Source organism: Camellia sinensis, chromosome 6 (assembly GCF_055761805.1).
Source record: "Camellia sinensis isolate YWXY chromosome 6, ASM5576180v1, whole genome shotgun sequence".
NCBI classification, from domain to species: Eukaryota; Viridiplantae; Streptophyta; class Magnoliopsida; order Ericales; family Theaceae; genus Camellia; species Camellia sinensis.
The window spans coordinates 155,331,842-155,354,046 of record NC_138966.1 but is presented as its reverse complement, the minus strand read 5'-3'; the positions used below and the strand labels follow the sequence as shown (position 1 = coordinate 155,354,046).

The window sequence follows — 22,205 nt, the reverse complement described above, 5'->3', positions numbered from 1 at the left end:
TACTTTTGGATAGTTATTATGTAATAAATGATTATTAGATTTTTAATGTATAATCGATATGTTTAATATATGAAATGTTTTAATTTTGGATATTTTGATGGTTTAAGATATTCTAAATAAATGCACTTTTTGACTTTTTGTAAAAAAATGTGTAAAAAATGGTTTAAGATGTTCTAAATAAATACACTTTTTATATAATTTTATTCTCTGGGAGGATAGAAATAATTTTTTTATATCTATTTTTTCAAAAATCAAACACAGTAACAATTTTAATGTCATTATTAAATCAATCCATTATATCAAAAAATTCAAAATTAAAAACATTTCATATATTAACAAAAACAACCATAAACCAAATCATTGTATATTTTGAAAATAGTGTTGGAGAATGAAAGTTTGAGATGATTTATGTTTTATTGTAATTGAATAGATATGTGTGAGAGAAAAAATAATTGAGAATGAAAAATGAGAGAGAAGAAATGACGGATTGATATATAGGAGATAAAAGATTTTGAATTTTTTTTTTCTGAAATCATGAAACTAAACAAAATTTTTTAAAAAAATTCACAACATTTTTAGACTCCGTTTGGGAAGTGGGTTGGCTTTTTGGTTTTTTGGCTTTTTTGGCTATTTTAGCCTGGGCTAAAAAGCTTGGTTTGGGAAGGGCTTTTTGGCTTTTTGGCTTTTTGGCTTTTTTTTGTGAGAGAAGAGTGTAATGATTATGGATTGGATGTGATGTTTTGTTTGTTGTGACTAAAATAGCCTGTTTTGTCTTTTGTGGCTATTTTAGCCCCAACTCACTTGCCAAACACCACCTTATTTCTCAAAACAAACCAAACAAGGCCTGCACGTCTCTCTTTCTCTCTCTTCCTCATTTCTCAGTATTCGTTCAATACTTCTGAGATTTTCGTCTCTTCTGGTTTTTTACCTCATCTCTTTCATTGCTTTTTTCCCCCACTTACAGGCTTCTCTTTCCATCACTAGTCTCTTACAATGGTCGTCTCCTCCCATCAATCTCTCCTCTTTTGATTATCTTCAATATTTTTGTCGAACTCATCACCGTCAGACACTCTTCATCATCAACGAACACAAGTAGAAGGCAGAGCATCAGATTTGTAACTATTTTGTAGAGGGAAGAGAATTATTTTGGTACATCTCTCTTAGATCTGTAACTACTTTGGTTATTTTTTTAAGATCGGTAACTATTGGGGTTGATTTCTTTCAGATCTGTAAATATTTTGATAAGATCTCTTAGATTTGTAACTATTTTGACATATATTAGGTCTATATGTTTTTTTTTTTTTTTTTTTTTTGAAATCATCATCCACTCCTACTGATGTGTTCTTCACTGCACCCGACCGACACCAACCGCCATCTTTGGATTCCAGAAATAGAGAGAGAGGTAGGAAACATAAGAGAAAGATGGAGTGTTTACTGGTTGACTATTAGGTGAGTGGGTCTTCAAATTTAAGAAAAAACTCAGAAATTTACCAGAATTTGAAATCACAGGTGATATTTATTGCTCACAACAAAAATTAATCTTTTTTTTCCCTTAAATTATTATTGTTATTTTATTTTAACTCTCTACAGCATTTCGTCCATATATTTTAAGATCAAAAGCCCATCAGATAGGAGTGCTTGCAAGTAACGCTTTCTTACCTTTTGCAGAGTCACCCTGCTCACTCACTTTTATTCCTCCCTGCAATTCATTTGATCTTGGGTTTATCCATGGCCTCTAAAAGAACCTTAGATCATTCTTCTTGTTTTGCTTCTTCATCATCTTCGACACAACCTCGCTGGAGCTATGACGTGTTCTTGAGTTTCAGAGGTGAAGATACCCGTAAAAACTTTACGGATCATCTCTACGAGGCCTTGGTTCAAGCTGGAATTCGCACCTTCAAGGATGATGATGAACTTCCAAGAGGACGTGAAATCTCTTCGGAGCTTCTCAAATCAATCGAAGAATCAAGGATCTCCATCATTGTTTTCTCAAGAAACTATGCTTCTTCGAGATGGTGCCTTGACGAGCTCGTGAAGATCATTGAATGCAAGAAAACACATGGACAATTAGTTCTCCCAATATTCTACCATGTTGATCCATCTGATGTACGGCACCAAACGGGGTGTTTTAGAGAAGCATTTGGAAGACACGAAAAGCGTTACCTGGATGAGATGGAGAAGGTGAAGGTGTGGAAGGCTGCCCTCGCTGAAGCTGCCCTCTCTGAAGCTGGTAATATATCAGGCTGGGATTTGAAAAATGTTGCTAATGGGTAATGTTTTAACATCTTTTTAATTTTGCTGCTGCCGCCGCCGCCGCCGCTGCTGCTATCAATTTTTATCCTTAACTAGAAAATCCTATTCTTATTGTTTTTAATATTTATATATATATATATATATAGATATATCAAATATAGTTAGTTCACTTTGTAAGTTCAAGATGTTTTGAATTTTACATTTCTTAACTGCATATTTTGAGTGGGGTTTGTAAGGTTTTGGATTTCGGTAATATGCTATAGCTTTACTTTTAATTTGGATCGAAATTGACAGGTTTGAAGCAAAGTTCATCCAAAAAGTTGTTGAAGAGATTTCATGTAAACTGAAACGTACATTCCTAGAGGTTGCTGACCACCCAGTTGGAATAGCGTCTCGTGTTGAAGACATCAATTTGTTGTTGAGCATTGGATCAGATGATGTTCGCATGATTGGGATATACGGCTTGGGTGGAATAGGCAAAACGACCATTGCAAAAGCTGTGTATAACCGTATTTTTCGCCAATTTAAAGGGAGTTGTTTTCTTGCAAATGTTAGAGAATGTGCAGGACAATCCAATGGCCTGGCTCAATTGCAAGAACGACTTCTTTCTACATTATTAGGGACAAAGAATCTAAACATTGATAGTGTTCACCGTGGAACTAATTTGATGAAAGAAAGGCTCCATTCTAAAAAGGTTCTCATTGTTCTTGATGATGTGGATGATTCAAGTCAATTAAGTACCTTGGCAGGAAATCATGATTGGTTTTGTCCAGGAAGTAGAATCATCATAACAACTAGAGATGAGCACTTGTTGAAGTCACCGAAAGTTGATGGAAGCTACATGGCTGAGGAATTGAATCACAAAGAATCTCTGCAGCTTTTCAGCTCTTATGCTTTCAGAGGAACCAATCCATTAGAAAATTATGCAGGGCTTGCAAATAGTATAGTACGTTATGCAGGAGGGCTTCCACTAGCTCTTGAAGTTTTAGGTTCTCATTTGTTTGAACAAGACATGGAAGTATGGGAATATGCATTTGGTTTATTACGACAAATTCCTCATGAGAAGATTCAGAAAAAACTTCAGATAAGTTTTGATGCACTAGGTAATGACCAATTTAAGGACATCTTCCTTGATATTGCGTGCTTTTTCATTGGAATGGACAAAGATCGTGCCATTACTATATTGAATGCTTGTGATTTATCTGCTAAATATGGAATCAGTGTGTTGATTCATAGATGTTTATTGAAAATTAATGAACAAAATGAGCTGACAATGCATGATCTACTTCGGGATATGGGAAGGGAAATCATTCGTCAAGAATCTCCCAATGAGCTTGGAAAGCGCAGTAGATTGTGGCTTTATGAAGATGTATTGAACGTACTTGGAAAAAACAAGGTAAAAGTCAAATCTTTCTTTCTAGTTAGTAAGCTTTTGGCTTGGAATGCTAATTTCAGTTGTTTTTATAGTTTTTCTTCCTTCTAATTTTCAATTTTGTTTTTAAATATTGCTATATTAGGGCACAGAAAAAGTCGAAGGTGTGACTGGACTACCCATGTTAAATATGATACGGTGGAGTAATAAAGCATTTGTTGGGATGCAAAAGTTAAGACTACTTCAAATAAATTATGTGCACTTGAGTGGAAATTTTGAACATCTATTTGAAGAGTTAAGGTGGCTCTGTTGGCATAACTGTCCATTGGAGTATTTACCATACAATTTTCATCCAGAGAAACTCGTTATTTTAGACATGCAGTTCAGCAAAATTAAAGCACTCTGGAAAGATGGCGAGGTATGGCACTGTTAGCAAATTCATTCTTGTTTGGGATTTGGATCAATGGAGTAGTGAATCATGTAGAAAGAAAAAAAATAATATAATTTCTTATCTTTTTTTTTTGGTTTTAACAGAACTTCAAGAGCTTGAAAATTCTAAATCTCAGTAATTCTAAATGGCTAACAAAGAGCCCTATCTTCTGCGCACTTTCGATGCTTGAGGAGTTACTGCTTCAAGGTTGTACAGGTTTAATGGAGCTCCATGAATCAATTGGGCTTCTAGATAAACTTGTTCACTTGAATTTGAAAGATTGCATGAAGCTCAGGTATCTTCCAGGCAGTATCTGCAAGTTAAAGTCTGTGAAACATCTAAATCTCACTGGTTGTGCAAAACTAGAGGAGTTTCCAGAGCACGTGGGACATATGGAAAGCTTAACAGAGCTTCTTGCAGATGGAACAACCATTAAACAATTACCTTTCTCTATTGGACTACTGAAGAATCTTAAGAGCTTATCGTTGAAGGGATGTAATAGGCAATTCACAATTAAATCCTGGTTGTGTCTCATTTCATCTTGGGTTTTACCGAGAAAAACTCCAGACTCCATAGGATTGTTACCATCCTCTGTTTCAAGTTTGTGTTCCTTAACAAAGCTAGTTCTCAGTGATTGCAATCTGTCGGAGGGAAACTTACTAGCTAATATTTGGAGTTTATCCTCATTGCGAACCTTGGATTTAGGCAGAAACAATTTTTGTAGCCTGCCATATGGCTTCAGTCATCTATCCAAGCTAGAAAACCTTGGGTTGGAAGACTGCACAAGTCTTCAATCTATCTTAGATCTTCCTCCTAATTTACTTAGCATAAATGTTTGTGGTTGTGCATCACTTGAAAAAATATCCAATATATCAAAAGTGAAGAATCTATTTGTGCGGTTGAGTAACATCCGATTTGAAGTTCTGCATATTCTCTTAAATCAGAAGAGGGATGGAATGGAAGATCCTCACTGTTTTCAAGGTGCACGAATCATTCCCTTGGACAGGCACAGGCTCAACAATTTACAAAATCCCCGTCAGGTCTCTCTCTCTCTCTCTCTCTCAGGTGCAACAATTTAGCAAAAAAAAAATCTCTCTGAAAATTAAGTGATGTGTGTGAAACCAAATTTATTTTAGATGTGGCCTATATAATACCAAAGGTGGAGGATTCCATCTGGTGTCAGATTATTTTATCAGGTATTTTGTGTTTGTGTATGTTATTCAAAAAAAAATTAAATCGATCCAATAATTATAATATATTCAATTTATCAAAAAAAAAAAGGTGGCAATTGTGTTTTTAAAAATAAATTATATTTTTTTTATGACAAATGTAATAAATTAAATAGATTCAAATTATCGACTTAATTCTTGTGGAAATGAAATAAATGAAGTGTCAAATAAAATGAATAGTTTAGATTATAGAATGGAACCTATGGTGGATTTCATGGACCTAAACAGCACCTGTGGACTAGAGAGGAGTTGCCTATTAGAAATGGAAATAATATCTTACTCTTCTGATTTTTCATTCAAAATTTTTTACTTGAATGATGTGGCAGTAACAATTTTAAAAATAGGATTTACTAGTTTTTTATTGGCTACATCATAATATATTAGACAATTATGTGTCACATGTTTATATCATCTTTTTATATCATCTTTTTATATCACCAACGTAATTGGAAAGATGTCATTTGTTTGCATTAATTTGTTAATAATCATTTTCAAATAAGAGAATTAATCATAAGAATCTATATAGACGGTGGTGCAAAATAATGATAAATAATCGGTCATATATAACCATTCTCTATGATAATATGTTATTTGTTTTCATTAATTTCTTAATAATTATTTCTAAACAAATGAGCCAATTATTAATATTCATGTAGATGATAATACAAAACAATGATAAAAACATGTGACATATATAACGTTTCTTTTTTCAAATATAAATAACTTTGATGAGTTTTTTAATTGTAAATGATAAAATTAAAACTGGCCACTGCATTAATTTGATGCAAAAAAAATTTCAAACAAGATTATGGGGATACAGAATAAACAACACGACATAATCTTAATCATCCATGTCACAAAAAAAGAGTGGGACTTATCATAGAAGATACAATTTCACTCTCAAATTATTTTGTCTATATTTTATCATGTTGATTTTGTATTCGCAAATTTATTTTAGTTTCATTTGTTTATTTTTATTTTATTTTATTTTTCATCTAGCACTCTACTAATTAGAAATTCATATGACAGCATCTTCATGACAGGGAGTTACCCAGGGAGTTCCTCCATCGACTAACAGGGTCTTTTCCGATAGATGGCCATGATAAAATGTTTAATGTAGGAGTTGCTTTTTATAAAGCTGGGGATGAAGAAAGCTGCTCCATGGAATTAGATGGTTATCCATACATCAGTGATGACATAAATCGCATCAGTTTAACTTGTACCCACCCACCCAAAAAAACTTGTACCCCAACCTTGTTCTTTGCCATCCCTGAGAGTAGTGGAGATTATGTTTGGCGACGCCATGTAGAAGTAGAAGACTATATTGGGTTTAAAATTAAAGATGGTGAGCAATTTGAGGTTTTTATCATTGGGCCGTCATTTTATCGAGAGAAGCATTGTGCAATGGATCTGATTGTCCGTCACAACAGAGGCAACACCATTACCTTTTATAGATTGAGTAGTTTACTGGAGCACTTCTCCTAAGAGTCATTAGAAGAGCAGTAGTGTGTAATGGATCTGATTGTCCGTCACAACAGAGGCAACACCATTACCTTTTATAGATTGAGTAGTTTACTGGAGCCCTTCTCCTGGAGACAGGATAATCAAGAGGGTTGTTTTGGGAAGTACTAGGGGTGTTCAATAAATTGATTCAGCCGACTTGAAAAATCACTGGACGGTTTAGTGAGAATAAACTGTCAGCTGCTATAATAACCCTGGTCTGTAATGTGCTATTAATTATTATTGATTACGTGCTTAAAGTGAAATTCTATGTTAACTGTGGCAGTGTTTGGGAACTTGGTTCTCAACCTTTTTTTTTTGATTTTTTTCATTAGAAGACAAATTGGTTATAAAATAAATAAAAAAAAAACAAATTCAAACAAAATATCACATTAAATTTTATAATCATTTCACTTTTTCTTTAATAAACATAACATTCAACTATAAAAAAATTCAATCTTCCGTTCAAACATAATTTTTTTTTTTTTCAATAATATCTGACAATTAAAAAAGTCTACAAAAAGTTCACTTTCCAAACACCCAAAGTGTATTTAATATGATTATTGACTGCATATTTGTTAGTTATAGAAATATCTGTTGTGAACTTTGACATAAAATGAAAATTGAGGGCTTTAATGGTGATAGAAAGCGAAATTGACTAAGCCAATAGGTCCATTAGAATATTTAGAACCTTATGATGAATTTAATTAGAATTTGATTTAGAATCAAAATAATTAGAATTAAACTGAATTAATTAACGTAAGATAATCCAAATATATATAGGCAATATAAGCTTAATGAAGACATTTTCTCATCCTCCTTTGAGCTAAACACTTGCAGAGAAAGAGTGAGATCAACGCTAGAGAGAGACAGGAGTAAAATTGTAAAGGAAAAAGGGAGAATTGAGGAGATTACGCTTGCAAGCCACCAAATTCAACTCTAGGTATGAATTTCACCTCCAATTCTTGAATTTAATCCAATTAGGAATTGTAATCAAGTTGAAAACTAAGAGATTGATGGAGTAATTGTTGAATCAACTAGAAAATAGTGAGAAGTGGCTTAATATGAGCATGCATGCATCAATTCATCACTTTTTAAAGCTTGGTTATCAAAATCTATACATGTAAGAAGATCATACTAGTTGATTTTGAGAATATTCCATGAATTCTACTTAATTGTTCATATTTAGACATTTTTGGGACCATTGAAATAGACTTCCTTGCATCACTACAAGAAAATGCACATACGGCAACCAAATTGGTGACTAAAAAAAAATTTGGTCGCTGAAAGTATAGCTTTTGGCAACTAAAAAAGAATTAGTAGCCAAAAGTAAAGCCTTTTGGCAACTAAAAAAAATTTAGTAGCCAAAAGTCTACAATTGGCGACTAAAAATCAGTTTGGTTGCTAAAAAGACCAGAATTGGTGACAAAAAGTTATTTTAGTCGCCGTATATTGTTTTTTGGCTACTAAAATATTTAGTCGCCGAATGTAAAATTAAAAAATTATTTTTCATCTTTGGCGACCAAACTTTTGGTCGCCAAAAACCTATTTTCAGCGATAAAAAAATAGTTTAGTTGCCAAATAATGAAATTTTTGGAGGGAAAATTTCAAATTTTGGAGGGATTTGTAAACTGAATTGGCGACTAAAAATGTTTAGTCGCTATTGGGAACATGTCAAACATTTCAAATGTTTAGTCTCTCTCTCACACACTTACTCCTCTCATCTCTTTCTTTTTTTTTTTTTTATTTCAAATTTTGAACTCACCCTCTCTCTCTCTCCCCGTCTTCATAACTCTCTTTTGCTTTTTTTTTTTGGTCAATTTGAGACGCAACACAACAACACCATTCAAAGGAGGAAGATAAGAATAGAAATGTTGAAAAAGAATGTGTTTATTGGGTCAACCGATAAAGGACCACCAGCACCAGATTCATTATCTATGACAAAAATGCCCACCCAATTGGATCTCACCAGGTCAAGTTCACTCAGTTCTACCCACAAGCGGGGTATGAAGAACTCTCTCTCTCTCTCTTTCTCTCTCTCTCTCTCTGTGATTGCTCTGTTTTTTTATTGTTATTTTGTTTGTGAATCTGCAGATGGGTAGAGCATGATCCGATGGAGATTCTGGAGAATGAGGATTTTTATGAGCAAGGCAATTGACAAAGTCACTGTAAATGGATACAATGTTGACGGTGGACTCAAGGCAATTGGACTCACCAATCAGAGAGAAACAGCGATTGTTTGGAGCAAATCTACTGGTCTCCATCTCTATAACGCCTGTTCTATTTGCAGGTCCATTTCTCTATTCATTCATTGATTCATCCTGTTTCTTTTTTTTTTCTTTTTAATTATTATTATTATTATTTTATCATTTTTTTTGTCCAAATTGAAGATCTGGAACTGTGTTTGTCGATTCTTATCAATATCCATTTCTTGAATTGTCTGGTTTTATATTGGGTTTTTTTTTTCCTGGTGATTGTGAGGATATTTTGTTCTTTGGATGTGATTTTATATTGTCTGATTTCATAATTAATATTCCAGTTAATTATTTTTTTTTTTATAAATTGGGTTGAAAGTGTGAAATATAGAAGAGTATATATATAAATTGGGTTAAATTTTTGAGTATATATATATATATATATATATATATATAAATTGGGTTGAAAGTGAGAAATATATAAGAGTATATCTATTTGGAATCACTCCTAATGATTGATCAATTGGTTAAAATCTATTGAAATTGTGTGCATATATGTATATATTGTCTCCTGTTTGGAATTTCCACTATCTTCACAAAATCTCAGCTTTCACTATCACACCAACTGCTGTGAAAAATTAAGGATATACTTCACAAGTGTATTATCAGAAATATGTACAAAGATGACAGAAGATTAACCAAAATCAAACACAACAATTATTCTAGTTGACTTAAATTATGCAGCCATATATATATATATATGTATTTTTTTCTCACACGCTAGGATATTAGTAAGTTCGTAAAATTGGATTACCATAACAAGTCGACACTATTTCATTGATTGAAATATGAAATCTCACCTTACTGATATCTAAGTATCTTTTTTGGGTCACTTGAATCACAACCCAAGGAAGAAATCAAAATAATTTTCAAAAAGTTAAATACTACTAAAATATATGATCTTACTAACTAGAATAGTTTAAGAAAGAAAATTACTACTTCTTTTATGACCTTACCAACTAGGCTTCATCTAATGGCCCTTTTTTTCTCAATGCATAATTAATCTTTGTTTATGATCATACTTCCACATAGAGTGCACTCCACAAATATAGTCTCATGGAGGTTGAATCCAAGATCAACAAATAACACAATAAAGTGTTCCTTTTAAGGTTACTAGATGTTGTTTCTTTGTTTTAAGGTGCAAATTGGGTACTTATCTTCCAATGTTGGGAGCTCAACAAAGTTAAAGGTATTTCTGCTTTCACAACTAGTTTATACAAGAGAATTCATGAAATTTTATTTTATTTTTTTATTTTTGAAGTTAAATGATAGAATTTGCAAAAAATTATAATTCTTATAATTTTATTTTGGTTTGTTTTTCCCTTGATATCGTATAAACATAGTACATTGGGCACAAAATACATATTTACTGACACACACAATGTATGATGCTGACTTTCTATTTTCTGTATGCGTACAATGTTTTTTCTCAATCTTCTCAGGAAAGTCGTGCCTTGTTCAAATGTTGCAGCTGTTGGGCAATCTTCACTGTATTTAAATAGATTAAATTCTGTTGTGTACTAAACAACAACAAGAATCTAAGAAATAAAAAAAATGAGAGAATTTGTTTGATTACAAAAATCAAACTACAAATAAATAAATAAATAAAAACAGATTTTATTTTGTTACAAAAACAAAATTAAAATATGATGTAATAAAAAAAAAAAAAACAGAATAATAAATTAAACAACTCACTTGATTAATTTCTTCTAATAAATATCTGATCAAGTCTAGTGTTTGACACTATGTCCTTAAGATAGATTCGTCCTCTCCATGGTGCTTTCAGAATGTGGATGTCTATCTCCCAAGATGAAATGATCAACTACAAACAATAGTAGCACTATAAATTGTTTGCCTAACGAACACACTAAGTGTTTATACTCTTTCTCACAAAAATTAAATGCAGCAAAATGAAGAATAATTTGCAGGGTTGAAGTACGAATTTTTTGAATGTCTAAAACATCAAATGAGGGTTGTCCTATTTATAGATGGATTGGTGGTTGTAGGTTTTGAATTAAACAGGTATGAAACCTGTTGGTTTTGAATTCAAACAGATTTGAATCTGTTGGGTTCATAATTCAAACAGATAAAAAAGGAGAAGGGCCCTGTTTGGGTGTATAGTAAAACCAGACACGTTTATTTCCGGAATTAATTTGAATTTTGGATTTTATTTTACCAAAAAATAAAATTAAATTCAAATATTTTTCGGTCCAACCCAACCTCACACCACGCACCCGCGCCCAGGCCCAAGCCCAACCCAGCCTGCCCGACCGGACGGACGGCGGCGGCGGCGTGCGCGTGCGTGTGGTGATTTTTGGGTCTAATGGGTCTAGCCCATTTTGCCCATAACCTCTCCCTCTAAAACACTTGGGTACCCCTTGGGGCACACCCTAAGTACCAAACCTATGTCTTATAAACCCATTCAAAACTTCCCACAAAATCAATGTGGGACAAGCCTTATTCAACCCTTTAGGGATTTTCCACCAAAACTCTACTTCCATGGAGCATACTTTGGCTTCAATTTTCCATTCACTTGGTAATGGTTTTGAGCAACCAAATATACCACGTGAATCACAACGCGGCATAGAACGCGTTACCACTTTGACTCACGAAAAACGACGCACGGGTCCCAACTAAATATTAGACCAAAGTTAGGAAAAAAATCTGTTTTTACCCATATTTTCCAAACCGTTTCCAACAACCCCCCACATGAATGGAATTTGATGACAACGGAAATGCAGCAATATGCAGACTTTATCGAAAGAGTATAAGTCGAAAATATCTCGCATCAGGATAGGTAGCTTTTGGCCTTGAACCATCCTTAGTGATAACCTATTGGACTTACTAGCTAACCAATGGACATGATGCCTTGAATTGTTCAGTCGTTTGTGTAAGCCAAGACAATAGATTTCACATAAAATATCTTCTAACACATCGTGGTTCTCACAGTTATGTTCATTTTGGCCTTGAACGCTCTTGGTTTTCATGAGTGTTTCTAGAGAATTTAGCCTTTTTCATTCTCATAGAACCGGCCCCAGTTCGACACTCATATAGGTGATTCTTATTGTGAGTATCTCCTTATACTCGTCTTGATTTTATGCCTCAATCAAGATATAAGTAATCATTAAAAGCAAAGCTTATCCTTATACCCCTGTATACAACATATGTTGAAGATATCACTCTCACCATAGGAATGGGTAGGGAATTTAAATCCCTTGGTGATTTCTAGCGAGCCACATATAACTTAGTTGTCCCTTTGAACTTAGTTCTTGGGATCTCCAGTCATATAAGTAGGGTTACCATTATGACGACTCTTATGCAATAGGCTTTAATCCCATCCCCTTTGATGAACTATACACTAGCTCTTTTGTCAAACCTTTTGTTAATGGATCCACAATATTCTCTTTAGATTTTATATAATCTATTGAGATTATTCCATTTGACAACAATTGCCTTACGGTATTATGTCGACGACGAATATGTCGTGACTTACCATTATACATATGATTCTGTGCCCTGCCTATTGTAGATTGACTATCACAATGAATGCAAATAACTGGCACAGGTTTTGGCCATATTGGAATGTCTTCTAAGAAGTGACGAAGCCATTCTGCTTCTTCTCCTGCTTTGTCTAAAGCAATGAACTCAGATTCTATTGTGGATCGTGCGATGCATGTTTGTTTCGTGGATTTCCAAGAAACAGTAGCGCCTCCAAGAGTAAAGACATATCCACTTGTGGATTTTGAATCTTTAGTATCCGATATCCAATTTGCATCACAATAACCTTCAAGTACTGCTGGATATCGAGTAAAGTTCAAACCATGATCACGAGTGAATCTTAGATATCTAATAACCCGAGTGATCGCTTTCCAATGGTCTTCTCCGGGGTTACTAATGTACCTACTCAATTTACTAATAGCATAAGCTATATCAGGACGAGTACAATTCATTAGGTACATTAGGCTTTCAATGATTTGAGAGTATTTTAACTGAGATACCGCATCACCTTTATTTTTTGATAAATAAAGATTGACGTTTACAGGTGTTCTAGCTAAATTCATATCATCCTTGATAAATTTATCAAGAATTTTCTCAATATAATGAGATTGAGATAACGCATATCCGTCAGATGTTTTAGTAATTTTCATTCCTAATATAACATCTGCGACCCCTAGATCTTTCATATCAAATCTTTTGTTAAGTACTTGCTTAGTTGATTTGATCATGTTTTGACTACTTTCAATGATAAACATGTCATCCACATAAAAACTAACTATGACATATCATTGGTCAGTGTTTTTAATATAGACGCATTTGTCACATTCATTTATCTTAAACCCATTAGTAAGCATAGCATGATCAAATTTTTCATGCCATTGCTTAGGCGCTTGTTTTAATCCATAAAGAGACTTTACAAGCCGACAAACTTTCTTTTCTTGCCCCGACATTACAAACCCTTCGGGTTGCTCCATATAGATCTCTTCATTTAGATCACCGTTTAAGAAAGCTGTCTTAACATCTATTTGATGTATCTCTAAATTAAACGCTGCTATAGCAATAAGCATACGAATGGATGTTATTCTTGTCACAGGGGAATATGTGTCAAAATAGTCCAGACCTTCCTTTTGTCTGTAACCTTTAACTACAAGTATTGCTTTATACTTGTCAATTGAACCATCTACTTTCATTTTTCTCTTGAATATCTATTTATATCCAAGAGGTTTAGAACCTGGTGGAAGATCCACCAATTCCCAAGTATGATTTTGCATAATGGATTCAATTTCATTTTTAACAGCCTTTTTCCACAAAGGTGCTTCAAGACCTGTCATTGTTGCCTTAAAGCTTTGAGGTTCATTTTCTAACAGGTATGTCAGAAAATCTGGACCAAAAGATTTTGATGTTCTCGCTCTCTTACTTTGTCTTGGTTCATCATCAGTTAAATCCTGTTGGTCGAGACCATTACTAGCCTCTTGTGTTTGATTGTCATTAGTCTCTTGAGTTTGTGTACAATCATAAGTTCTTTTCTATGAACTTAATTCTTGTCATTTCTTATAAGAAAAGACATGTTCAAAAAACACAGCATTCCTTGACTCTATAATAGTGTTCACATTTATATCAGGTATTTCTGATTTATAAATCAGAAACCGATATGCACTACTATTCTGAGCATAACCAATAAACACACAATCTACTGTTTTTGGTCCAATCTTAGTCTTTTTAGGAACATGAACTTCAACTTTTGCCAAACACCCCCACGTTTTTAAATATTTGTAGGAAGGCGGTCGACCTTTCCACAATTCATAAGGAGTGCTGTTGGTCTTCTTGTTAGGTATTCTGTTAAGAACATAATTAGCAGACAATATTGCTTCCCCCCACAAATTCTGTGGTAAGCCTGAACTTAGTAACATGGCATTCATCATTTCTTTTAGGGTTCTATTCTTCCTTTCAGCAATTCTATTTTGTTATGGAGAATAAGGGGCTGTAGTTTGGTGAATAATGCCATGTTGTGCACAAAATTCATTTAATGGTGCATCATATTCACCACCCCTATCACTTCTAACCATTTTAATGGTTTTACCAAGTTGATTTTCAACTTCTATTTTGTAGAGTTTAAACATTTCTAAGACTTCATCTTTGCTTCTAAGTAAATAAACATAACAATATCTTGTGCAATCATCGATAAATGTTATGAAATACTTTTTGCCTCCTCTAGTTTGAACAAATTTTAGATCACATACATCAGTATGAATTAATTCTAGAGGTTCGGTTTTCCTGTCAATCGATTTAAATGGAGCCTTAGTTAGTTTTGCTTCTACACAAACTTCACATTTATGATTAGGATTAATTTCAAACTTTGGTATATAATCCAAACCAATTAATTTACGCAAAGTATCATAATTTATATGTCATAATCTACCATGCCATTAATTTGACTCAAGAATATAAGTAAAAGATGTGTTATTCTAATTCATAGCAACTTTTGGTACAACTGTCATTACATTTAGTTTAAAGAGACCATCACTCATGTATCCCTTATCAACATACATACCACTCTTTATTAATACAAATTTATCAGACTCAAAGACAAGCCTAAAACCATTTTTACTTAACAAAGAACCAGAAACTAAATTCTTCCGGATGTCAGGTACATGCAGTACGTTGTTGAGGGTCAGTTCTTTCCCTGATGTCATCTTCAAGATCACTTTCCCTTGTCTAGCCACAGTAGAAATAGAAGAATTTCCCATAAAAAGTTGTTTACCATTTGTAGCCTCATTGTAGGTAGTGAACATCTTCTTGTTCGCACATATGTGACGAGTTGCTCCAGTGTCAACCCACTACTCTTTGGGATTTCCAACCAAGTTAGCCTCAGATACCACAGCAGAGAGGTTGATGTCATTCATTCCGTCAGAGATGTAATCTAATTTAGTTACATTGGCCTGATTGGTGGTCTTCTTGCTTGTACTTCCATGATCCTTCTTAGGACGGCGGCAGTCAGAAGCTCGGTGTCCAGTTTTGCCACAGTTATAGCATTTTCCTTTGAACTTCTTGTTGCCATTGTTGCCACCTTGTTTAGGACCATCTCCAGTAAACTTCCTCTTTTTGTTATATGGTTTATGAACTTGTTCAACCACATTAGCCTTGGACTCAATGGGATTTTTTCCATTCCTCTTTTCAGCCTTTTGGTTATCTTCCTTAATTCTTAATCTTACAATCAACTCATCCATGGTCATCTCTTTGCGTTTATGTTTTAAATAATTTTTGAAATCTTTCCAAGCCGGTAGTAACTTTTCCACTAAAGCAGTGACTTGGAAAGACTTGCTAAGAGACATACCTTCTGAATGAATATAATGCAAAATTATCTGAAAATTTTGAACTTGAGAAATTACCGTTTGGGAGTCTACCATAACAAAGTCCAGAAATTTACCGACAATAAATTTCTTCGTGCCGACATCCTCTGTCTTGTATTTCTTCTCCAAAGAATTCCACAATTCTTTTGCTGACTTCAAAGGACTGTATACATTATACAGCATGTTGTCAAGGCCATTGAGGATGTAGTTTCTGCATAGGAAATCTGAATGTTTCCAAGCATCTACAGCGGCAACAACTTGCCGATCACTTTCACCCTCTTTAAGTGCTGGAGCCTCTTCATGGAGAAACTGGGCTAAATTTAGAGTTGTAAGATAGAACAACATCTTCTGCTGCCATATCTTAAACTCAGTACCGTTAAATTTTTCCCAATTTTCTCCATGATTTATTGGTACATGAATATGGTTCTGGATAGGGACCAGTGGTGGTGTAACAATAGGAGTACTACTACCAGATGCAGTTTTAGTTACAGTAGCCATAATCTCTGATTACAAAAATCAGAAAAAAATTAAAACACAAATTAATTTTCTAGTTATTAAAACCAGAAGATAAATGATAACACAAAATAATTTTATTTTCCTTGTTACTAAAACTAAAAAAAATAAAATATCACAATAATTTTCTGTAACACAAATTAATATTTTGCAATTGTTAATGACACCAGTATATTACTACTAGTTGTCAAAGAAAAGAGACAATATATTACTACTATCTGTCAAATAGCATAAACACTATTTGTTTTTCCAACCAGAATATGTCTTTATGAAATCACAGAAAATTAAATACAATGAAGATACCAAATCGATTCTGTCTTAAGATTGTTGGGCAATCTTCACTGTATTTAAATAGATTAAATTCTATTGTGTACTAAATAACAACAAGAATATAAAGAAATAAAGAAAATAAGAGAATTTGTTAGATTACAAAAATCAAACTACAAATAAATAAATAAATAAATAAAAACAGATTTTATTTTGTTACAAAAATAAAATTAAAATCTGATTCAATAAACAAATAAACTAGAATAATAAATTAAACAACTTACTTGATTAATTTCTTCTAATAAATATTTGATCAAGTTTAGTGTTTGACACTGTGTCCTTAAGACAGATTCGTCCTCTCCACGGTGCTTTCAGAATGTGGACGTCTATCTCCCAAAATGAAATGATCAACTACAAACAATAGTAGCACCACAAATTGTTTGCCTAACGAACATACTAAGTGTTTATACTCTTTCTCACAAAAATTAAATGTAGAAAAATGAAGAATAAATTTGCAGAGGTGAAGTACGAATTTTCTGAATGTCTAAAACATCAAATGAGGGTTGTCCTATTTATAGATGGATTGGTGGCTGTAGGTTTTGAATTAAACAGGTATGAAACCTGTTCGTTTTGAATTCAAACAGATTTGAATCTGTTGGGTTCACAATTCAAACAAATAAAAAAGGGGAAGGGCCCTGTTTGGGTGTACAGTAAAACCGGATCAATTTATTTCCGGAATTAATTTGAATCCTGAATTTTATTTTACCAAAAAATAAAATTAAATTCAAATGTTTTTGACCAAAAAAGATAGGTATTGGGCCGGACAAGCCCAACCCAACCTTACACCACGCAACCAGGCCCAGCCTAGCCTGCCCGACTGGACGGACAACGGCGGCGGCGGCACGTGCGCACGTGTGGTGATTTTTGGGTCCAATTGGTCTAGCCCATAACCTCTTCCTCTAAAACACTTGGGTACCCTTTGGGGCACACCCCAAGTACCAAACCCATGCCTTATAAACCCATTCAAAACTTCCCACCAAATCAATTTGGGACAAGCCTGATTCAAACCTTTAAGGATTTTCAACCAAAACTCCATTTCCATGGAGCATACTTTGACTTCAATTCCCCATTCACTCGGTAATGGTTTTGAGCAACCAAATATACCACGTGAATCATAACGCGGCATAGAACGCGTTACCACTTTGACCCGCGAAAAAAGATGCATGGGTCCTACCTAAATATTAGACCAAAGTTAGGAAAAATCTGTTTTTACCCAGATTTTCCAAACCATTTCCAACAGTAGCAGAACGAGAGGTGGAGATACAAAGACTTTAGATTCGAAGTGGAGATTACTTTTGGCATGAAACATATTACCATTGGCATGGTATAGATTACTAGTGGATATTTCTTTTTTGTGTACGGAGGACATCATTTTTGTATGATTATCTGTTTGTATGGAATTATTATTTTGGGTTGATTATATTTGGTTTGTATAGAATTTGATGTTAAAAGACCAAATTTTTGGATAGTTGAAAGTGAAATAGAAATAGGCATATGTATTGTTTTGTTTATGTACAGGGTGCAGGTTGCACGAAATAAATATAGGTTGTGCAGAAGTTAATAATAATAATTAAAAAAACACTAAATATAGTTTTTGGTGACTAAAAATTTGGTAGCCAAAAAGAAACCAAAGACTTTTTGGCGACTAAATATTTAGTAGCTAATAATAAATGACACGTTGGGCGACTAAAAGTTTTAGTCGCTAAAAATCAAAATTAATTTTATTTGAAAACTTTTGGCGACTAAAATATTTAGTGGCCAATTTATGACTTTTGGCTACTTAGAAAATATTTAGTCGCCAATACCTCGTACTTTTCCCTACTAAAACATTAGTCGCCATTTATAGGACTTTTGGCGACTAAATTTTTTTAGTCGTCAAAACCTTCCCTGACAATCTTCCTGCGACAAATCCAGCGGCCAAAATATTTAGTCGGGAAAAGGCTTCGGCGACTAAAAACCTTACTTTTGGCGACTAAAACTTTAGTGGCCAAAAGTGCATTTTCTTGTAGTGCATGCATGATTTCATTTTGAAGTTTTGAACTTGATATTAAAGAATTAACAAGGTTTTAAGCTTTGATTTTGCAAATTGATCTTAAATTCGTGATTTTGAAGAGTTTCTAAGTATTTTTCTAAGTTGAGAATGAGCCATGCAAGTTTATGATTTGGAACCAAATGTTTTAAAGCTTAACTATGTTCTGGAAATTCCAAAATTCTATCTTATCCTTCAAGCGAACAATCGGTCGCTCTAGCCCACTTTGCATGCTCTCAGTATTTTTGCAGGCATTTGCAGTTGGCTCAAGCGACCAAATGTGCGCTCGAGAGAACTCACCTTTGCATAGCACATGGCTAGAGTGACCAAAAAGTTGGCTTGAGCCTAGATTTCGAGCATCAAAAAGTTTTGTAGAGATTTGCAGACCACTTGAGCAACCAAAGTTGCGCTCAAGCGAACTGCCTTGTTTTCAACATTTTTGCAATGCATTTCCAAATGCATATTCTCATCCTCATACCCTCACGAGCATTCTTAAGCAATTGTTTAGACAATGTTAATGAGGAAATGAGTTAAAAACACATTAAAAGAGGATTAAATTAAATAAAACATAGTTTGGAAATGTGTGTTTCAATGTAGCTCTGTTATGTGTTGTGTAGGTCACGTGCTTCATTTTGTCCAATCTGCCTAAGGAGCTAGCTGTGAGTAACAACTCTGTAAAGCTATGTTTATTTAAAAGTTTTTTTTTGAATTGCAAGTTATGCTATGTTTCTGACCTGATAGTTTTATAGATGAATGAATGATTGTCCTTTTCTGAAATGTAATCGTGGCATTCTTAGCATCTGTTACTGTTACTGCTACTGCTACTGCTACAGTTACAGAGATCTCTGTCAGTTCCAATTCTTGGAACTACTGTCTAACCTTTAAGGTTAACTGTATTGATGGCCATCAAATATGACTGTTCTGGTCTTAAATGACTGACTGTATTGTTCTGCTAATGGATGTATCACGTAGGACCGTTTACAAATACGAATATGATTATGATATGTTACGAGATTTTGATTCAAGAACTTTAATCCACTGATGTGTTAAACTGTTTTATTTACCTATTGGACATCATTCATTACCCATTTACGTTGTTATTCACTAGGCTCCAGCTCACCTTTTATATACATGTATGTAAGTGATCAAGCGCAAGACCAAGCTTAGAGGTGTCTGTCTGGACTCTGTTTTTGAGAAGCCAACCTTTGTGCCTTACGTTGAGGTTTCGAAAATGTAAAGTGTCAAGGCTTTTGGTGTTGAGGAGTTTTTCCCTCTTGGTTTGTATTGTGATAAAGTTTGAAGGATAGTGATAACGTTACTATATGAAGGGTTAAGCCCTAATCCTTGAAAATGTTGTGATGTATACTCATGTATGTATTATAGATGTATCTTTTGTTTCATATAAGTCTGCACAGTTCATTGGATGATTTATTTTAACTTGTATGCTTCCACAAGCCCCTATTACTGTGATTTTGTTTAAGAGGCTTTTGGTAATCTCGAATTATTAGCCAATCACCTCTCTAATCCCTTGGTGCGGGGGATGGATCGTGACAGCTGCGGTTGAGAAATTCAAAATTTTCCAGAATATCAGTTGAGTCATGGTTTTCTAAGACCAAAAATCATAAAACCCGAACTGACCGATATAATTAAATATAATATATTCTATACATGTCATAATTTTGTTTGTTAGACAAATTACATCTTTATATTTTATTAATTTTATATTTATATCTTCTCAAAAGTTAATCTCTACACTCTATCCAATACATTGAAATTTTTAAAAAGAAGAGTAGTCATCATAATTATATTTTTAGAAAAGTGGACTGTTAGCCTAGGTGTCTATCCCAAAGTCCAGTTTTTTTTTTTATTTTTTTAAATTTTATTTTGAGACTTTTCATTCGGCTAATTCATAGCCTTCTCTTCAGAATTTGTCTTTCTCATTCAACTTTTCTCTCATAGTCTCTCTCTCTCTCTCTCTCTCTCTCTCTCTCTCTCTTGTTTTGATCCTTTTTTTTCCCTTTCAAACTCTCTAATTTTATAAATTTTTAATTCTCAACTCCTTCACTCTTGAAACCCTTCATCTCCCTCTCACACTCACCTTCTCATATAAACCAAAAAGTTCTTATAACGGTGATTTTAAAAGCCAAGGACATTGAAAAAGTAGCTTTGGTCAGAAATCAATAATCTAAACCTATAGATGAATATATATATATATATGTGTGTGTGTGTGTGTATGTATGTGTGTGTGTGCGTGCGCGCTCGTGCAAGGTTGCTACAAATCTCTCTTAATTTTTTTTTTATTTTTCTATTTCTTCACTCTTTTCCAGATCGAAATATCTATGCATATGTATGTATAGATTAGAGTTTGAAAGAGAAAAAGGTAAGGTCACTAGATTTGTCCAACTTGTTTGCCCAACTGAAATCCGACTGCCAAAATCGGTTTCGAAGTGTGTGGTTTCGAACAATAATGCAGTCGAAAGCGGATGAAGAAATCTCTAACCCGACAGAGGCAGTTCGGATGATGAGTCCATGACAAATCCGAGCCAACTCAACCCATGAACACCCCTGGGAAGTAGGTTAAGATGTGACTTAGAATATGCTACAAGGCCAAAAATTAACTTTTAATCAAGTTCCTAAATTAGTGGGGTCATCTCACATTACAAGTACATTGCAAATGGATATTTCATGTACCATTGCAATGGATTCCATAGGAGCCTAAGAATGACATTTTATTCTATTTCATCCCATTCTAATTAATCATTATTCCCTATGAAATTGATCCAACACTTATTCACCTTGTTTTGTTTTGTTTTGATTGATTTTTTGAAAATTGAATTCTCTGTATTTCGTGTTTTTTTTAGTGAAATTTAAAAATATTTTAACTAATTTTTTACTTTCTAGATATACATAACTTAGATGCACCTAAAAAGTAAAATATTTGTAAAAAAATATTTTAAAAATTCAATAAATACATAAGAATACAAAAATATACCAAATTTTTAACATTGCTATACATCTATGGAGCATTAAGAGCCTCCTGCTCATTGTAGACGTCCCCGAACGCCCCGGGAGGATGAATCCCGTTCTGTTCGTTTTGGGCTCACTACAGTTCATACTCAAATTGTCATGGTTCTTAATCTGAACCAAAGAGTCTAAATCCGGCAAATCATTTTGAAAAATAGATTTTTGTAAAGAAGTGCAAAACATGGACTGCTTTGCCAGATACAGAGTCGCCACCTAAATATTTTATTTTGGGAAATTTAGGAAATCCTAACTCGTTTGCCTAGGGCCACGTGTCCGTCATCACCAAAGTTGCCTCGGCTCGAGAATTTGGGAATGATTGGGGAAGGTCAACTATGAGCACCCCCTCTCGCCCGATCCGGAGATCGGCCTCTACTAACCAAGATATCTTGTTTTGAAAACATTATGCGTTCTTATTTCGGTTATTA

The 22,205-nt window shown here is 33.9% G+C and overlaps 1 protein-coding gene and 1 pseudogene across 3 annotated transcripts; both read left to right on the top strand.

Annotated features, from left to right (window-relative positions):
- Positions 1–22,205, top strand: part of LOC145793720 (monothiol glutaredoxin-S15, mitochondrial-like) — a 98,247-nt pseudogene that overhangs the window by 58,681 nt on the left and 17,361 nt on the right.
- On the top strand, positions 817–7,050 carry LOC114323277 (TMV resistance protein N). 3 transcript variants are annotated; one of them, XM_082872740.1, is made up of 7 exons: positions 823–1,149; positions 1,389–1,449; positions 1,669–2,270; positions 2,548–3,649; positions 3,771–4,043; positions 4,160–5,095; positions 6,314–7,050. In XM_082872740.1, exons 3-7 carry the CDS (start codon positions 1,729–1,731, stop codon positions 6,767–6,769), a joined length of 3,309 nt encoding a protein of 1,102 aa, XP_082728866.1. In that variant the 5' UTR covers positions 823–1,149; positions 1,389–1,449; positions 1,669–1,728; the 3' UTR covers positions 6,770–7,050. The 3 variants fall into 3 exon arrangements, with proteins under 3 accessions (XP_082728865.1, XP_082728866.1, XP_082728867.1); XM_082872741.1 differs by having other exon boundaries at positions 1,389–1,509; XM_082872739.1 differs by lacking the exon at positions 1,389–1,449 and having other exon boundaries at positions 817–1,149.

What these genes read in the sequence shown, in the direction of transcription:
- LOC114323277 (XM_082872739.1), top strand. Translation starts at nt 1,729, where the DNA reads ATGGCCTCTAAAAGAACCTTAGATCATTCTTCTTGTTTTGCTTCTTCA. An exon ending in CACTCTGGAAAGATGGCGAG is followed by an intron (nt 4,044 to 4,159) that starts GTATGGCACTGT and finishes TGGTTTTAACAG; the next exon opens with AACTTCAAGAGCTTGAAAAT. An exon ending in ATTTACAAAATCCCCGTCAG is followed by an intron (nt 5,096 to 6,313) that starts GTCTCTCTCTCT and finishes TTCATATGACAG; the next exon opens with CATCTTCATGACAGGGAGTT.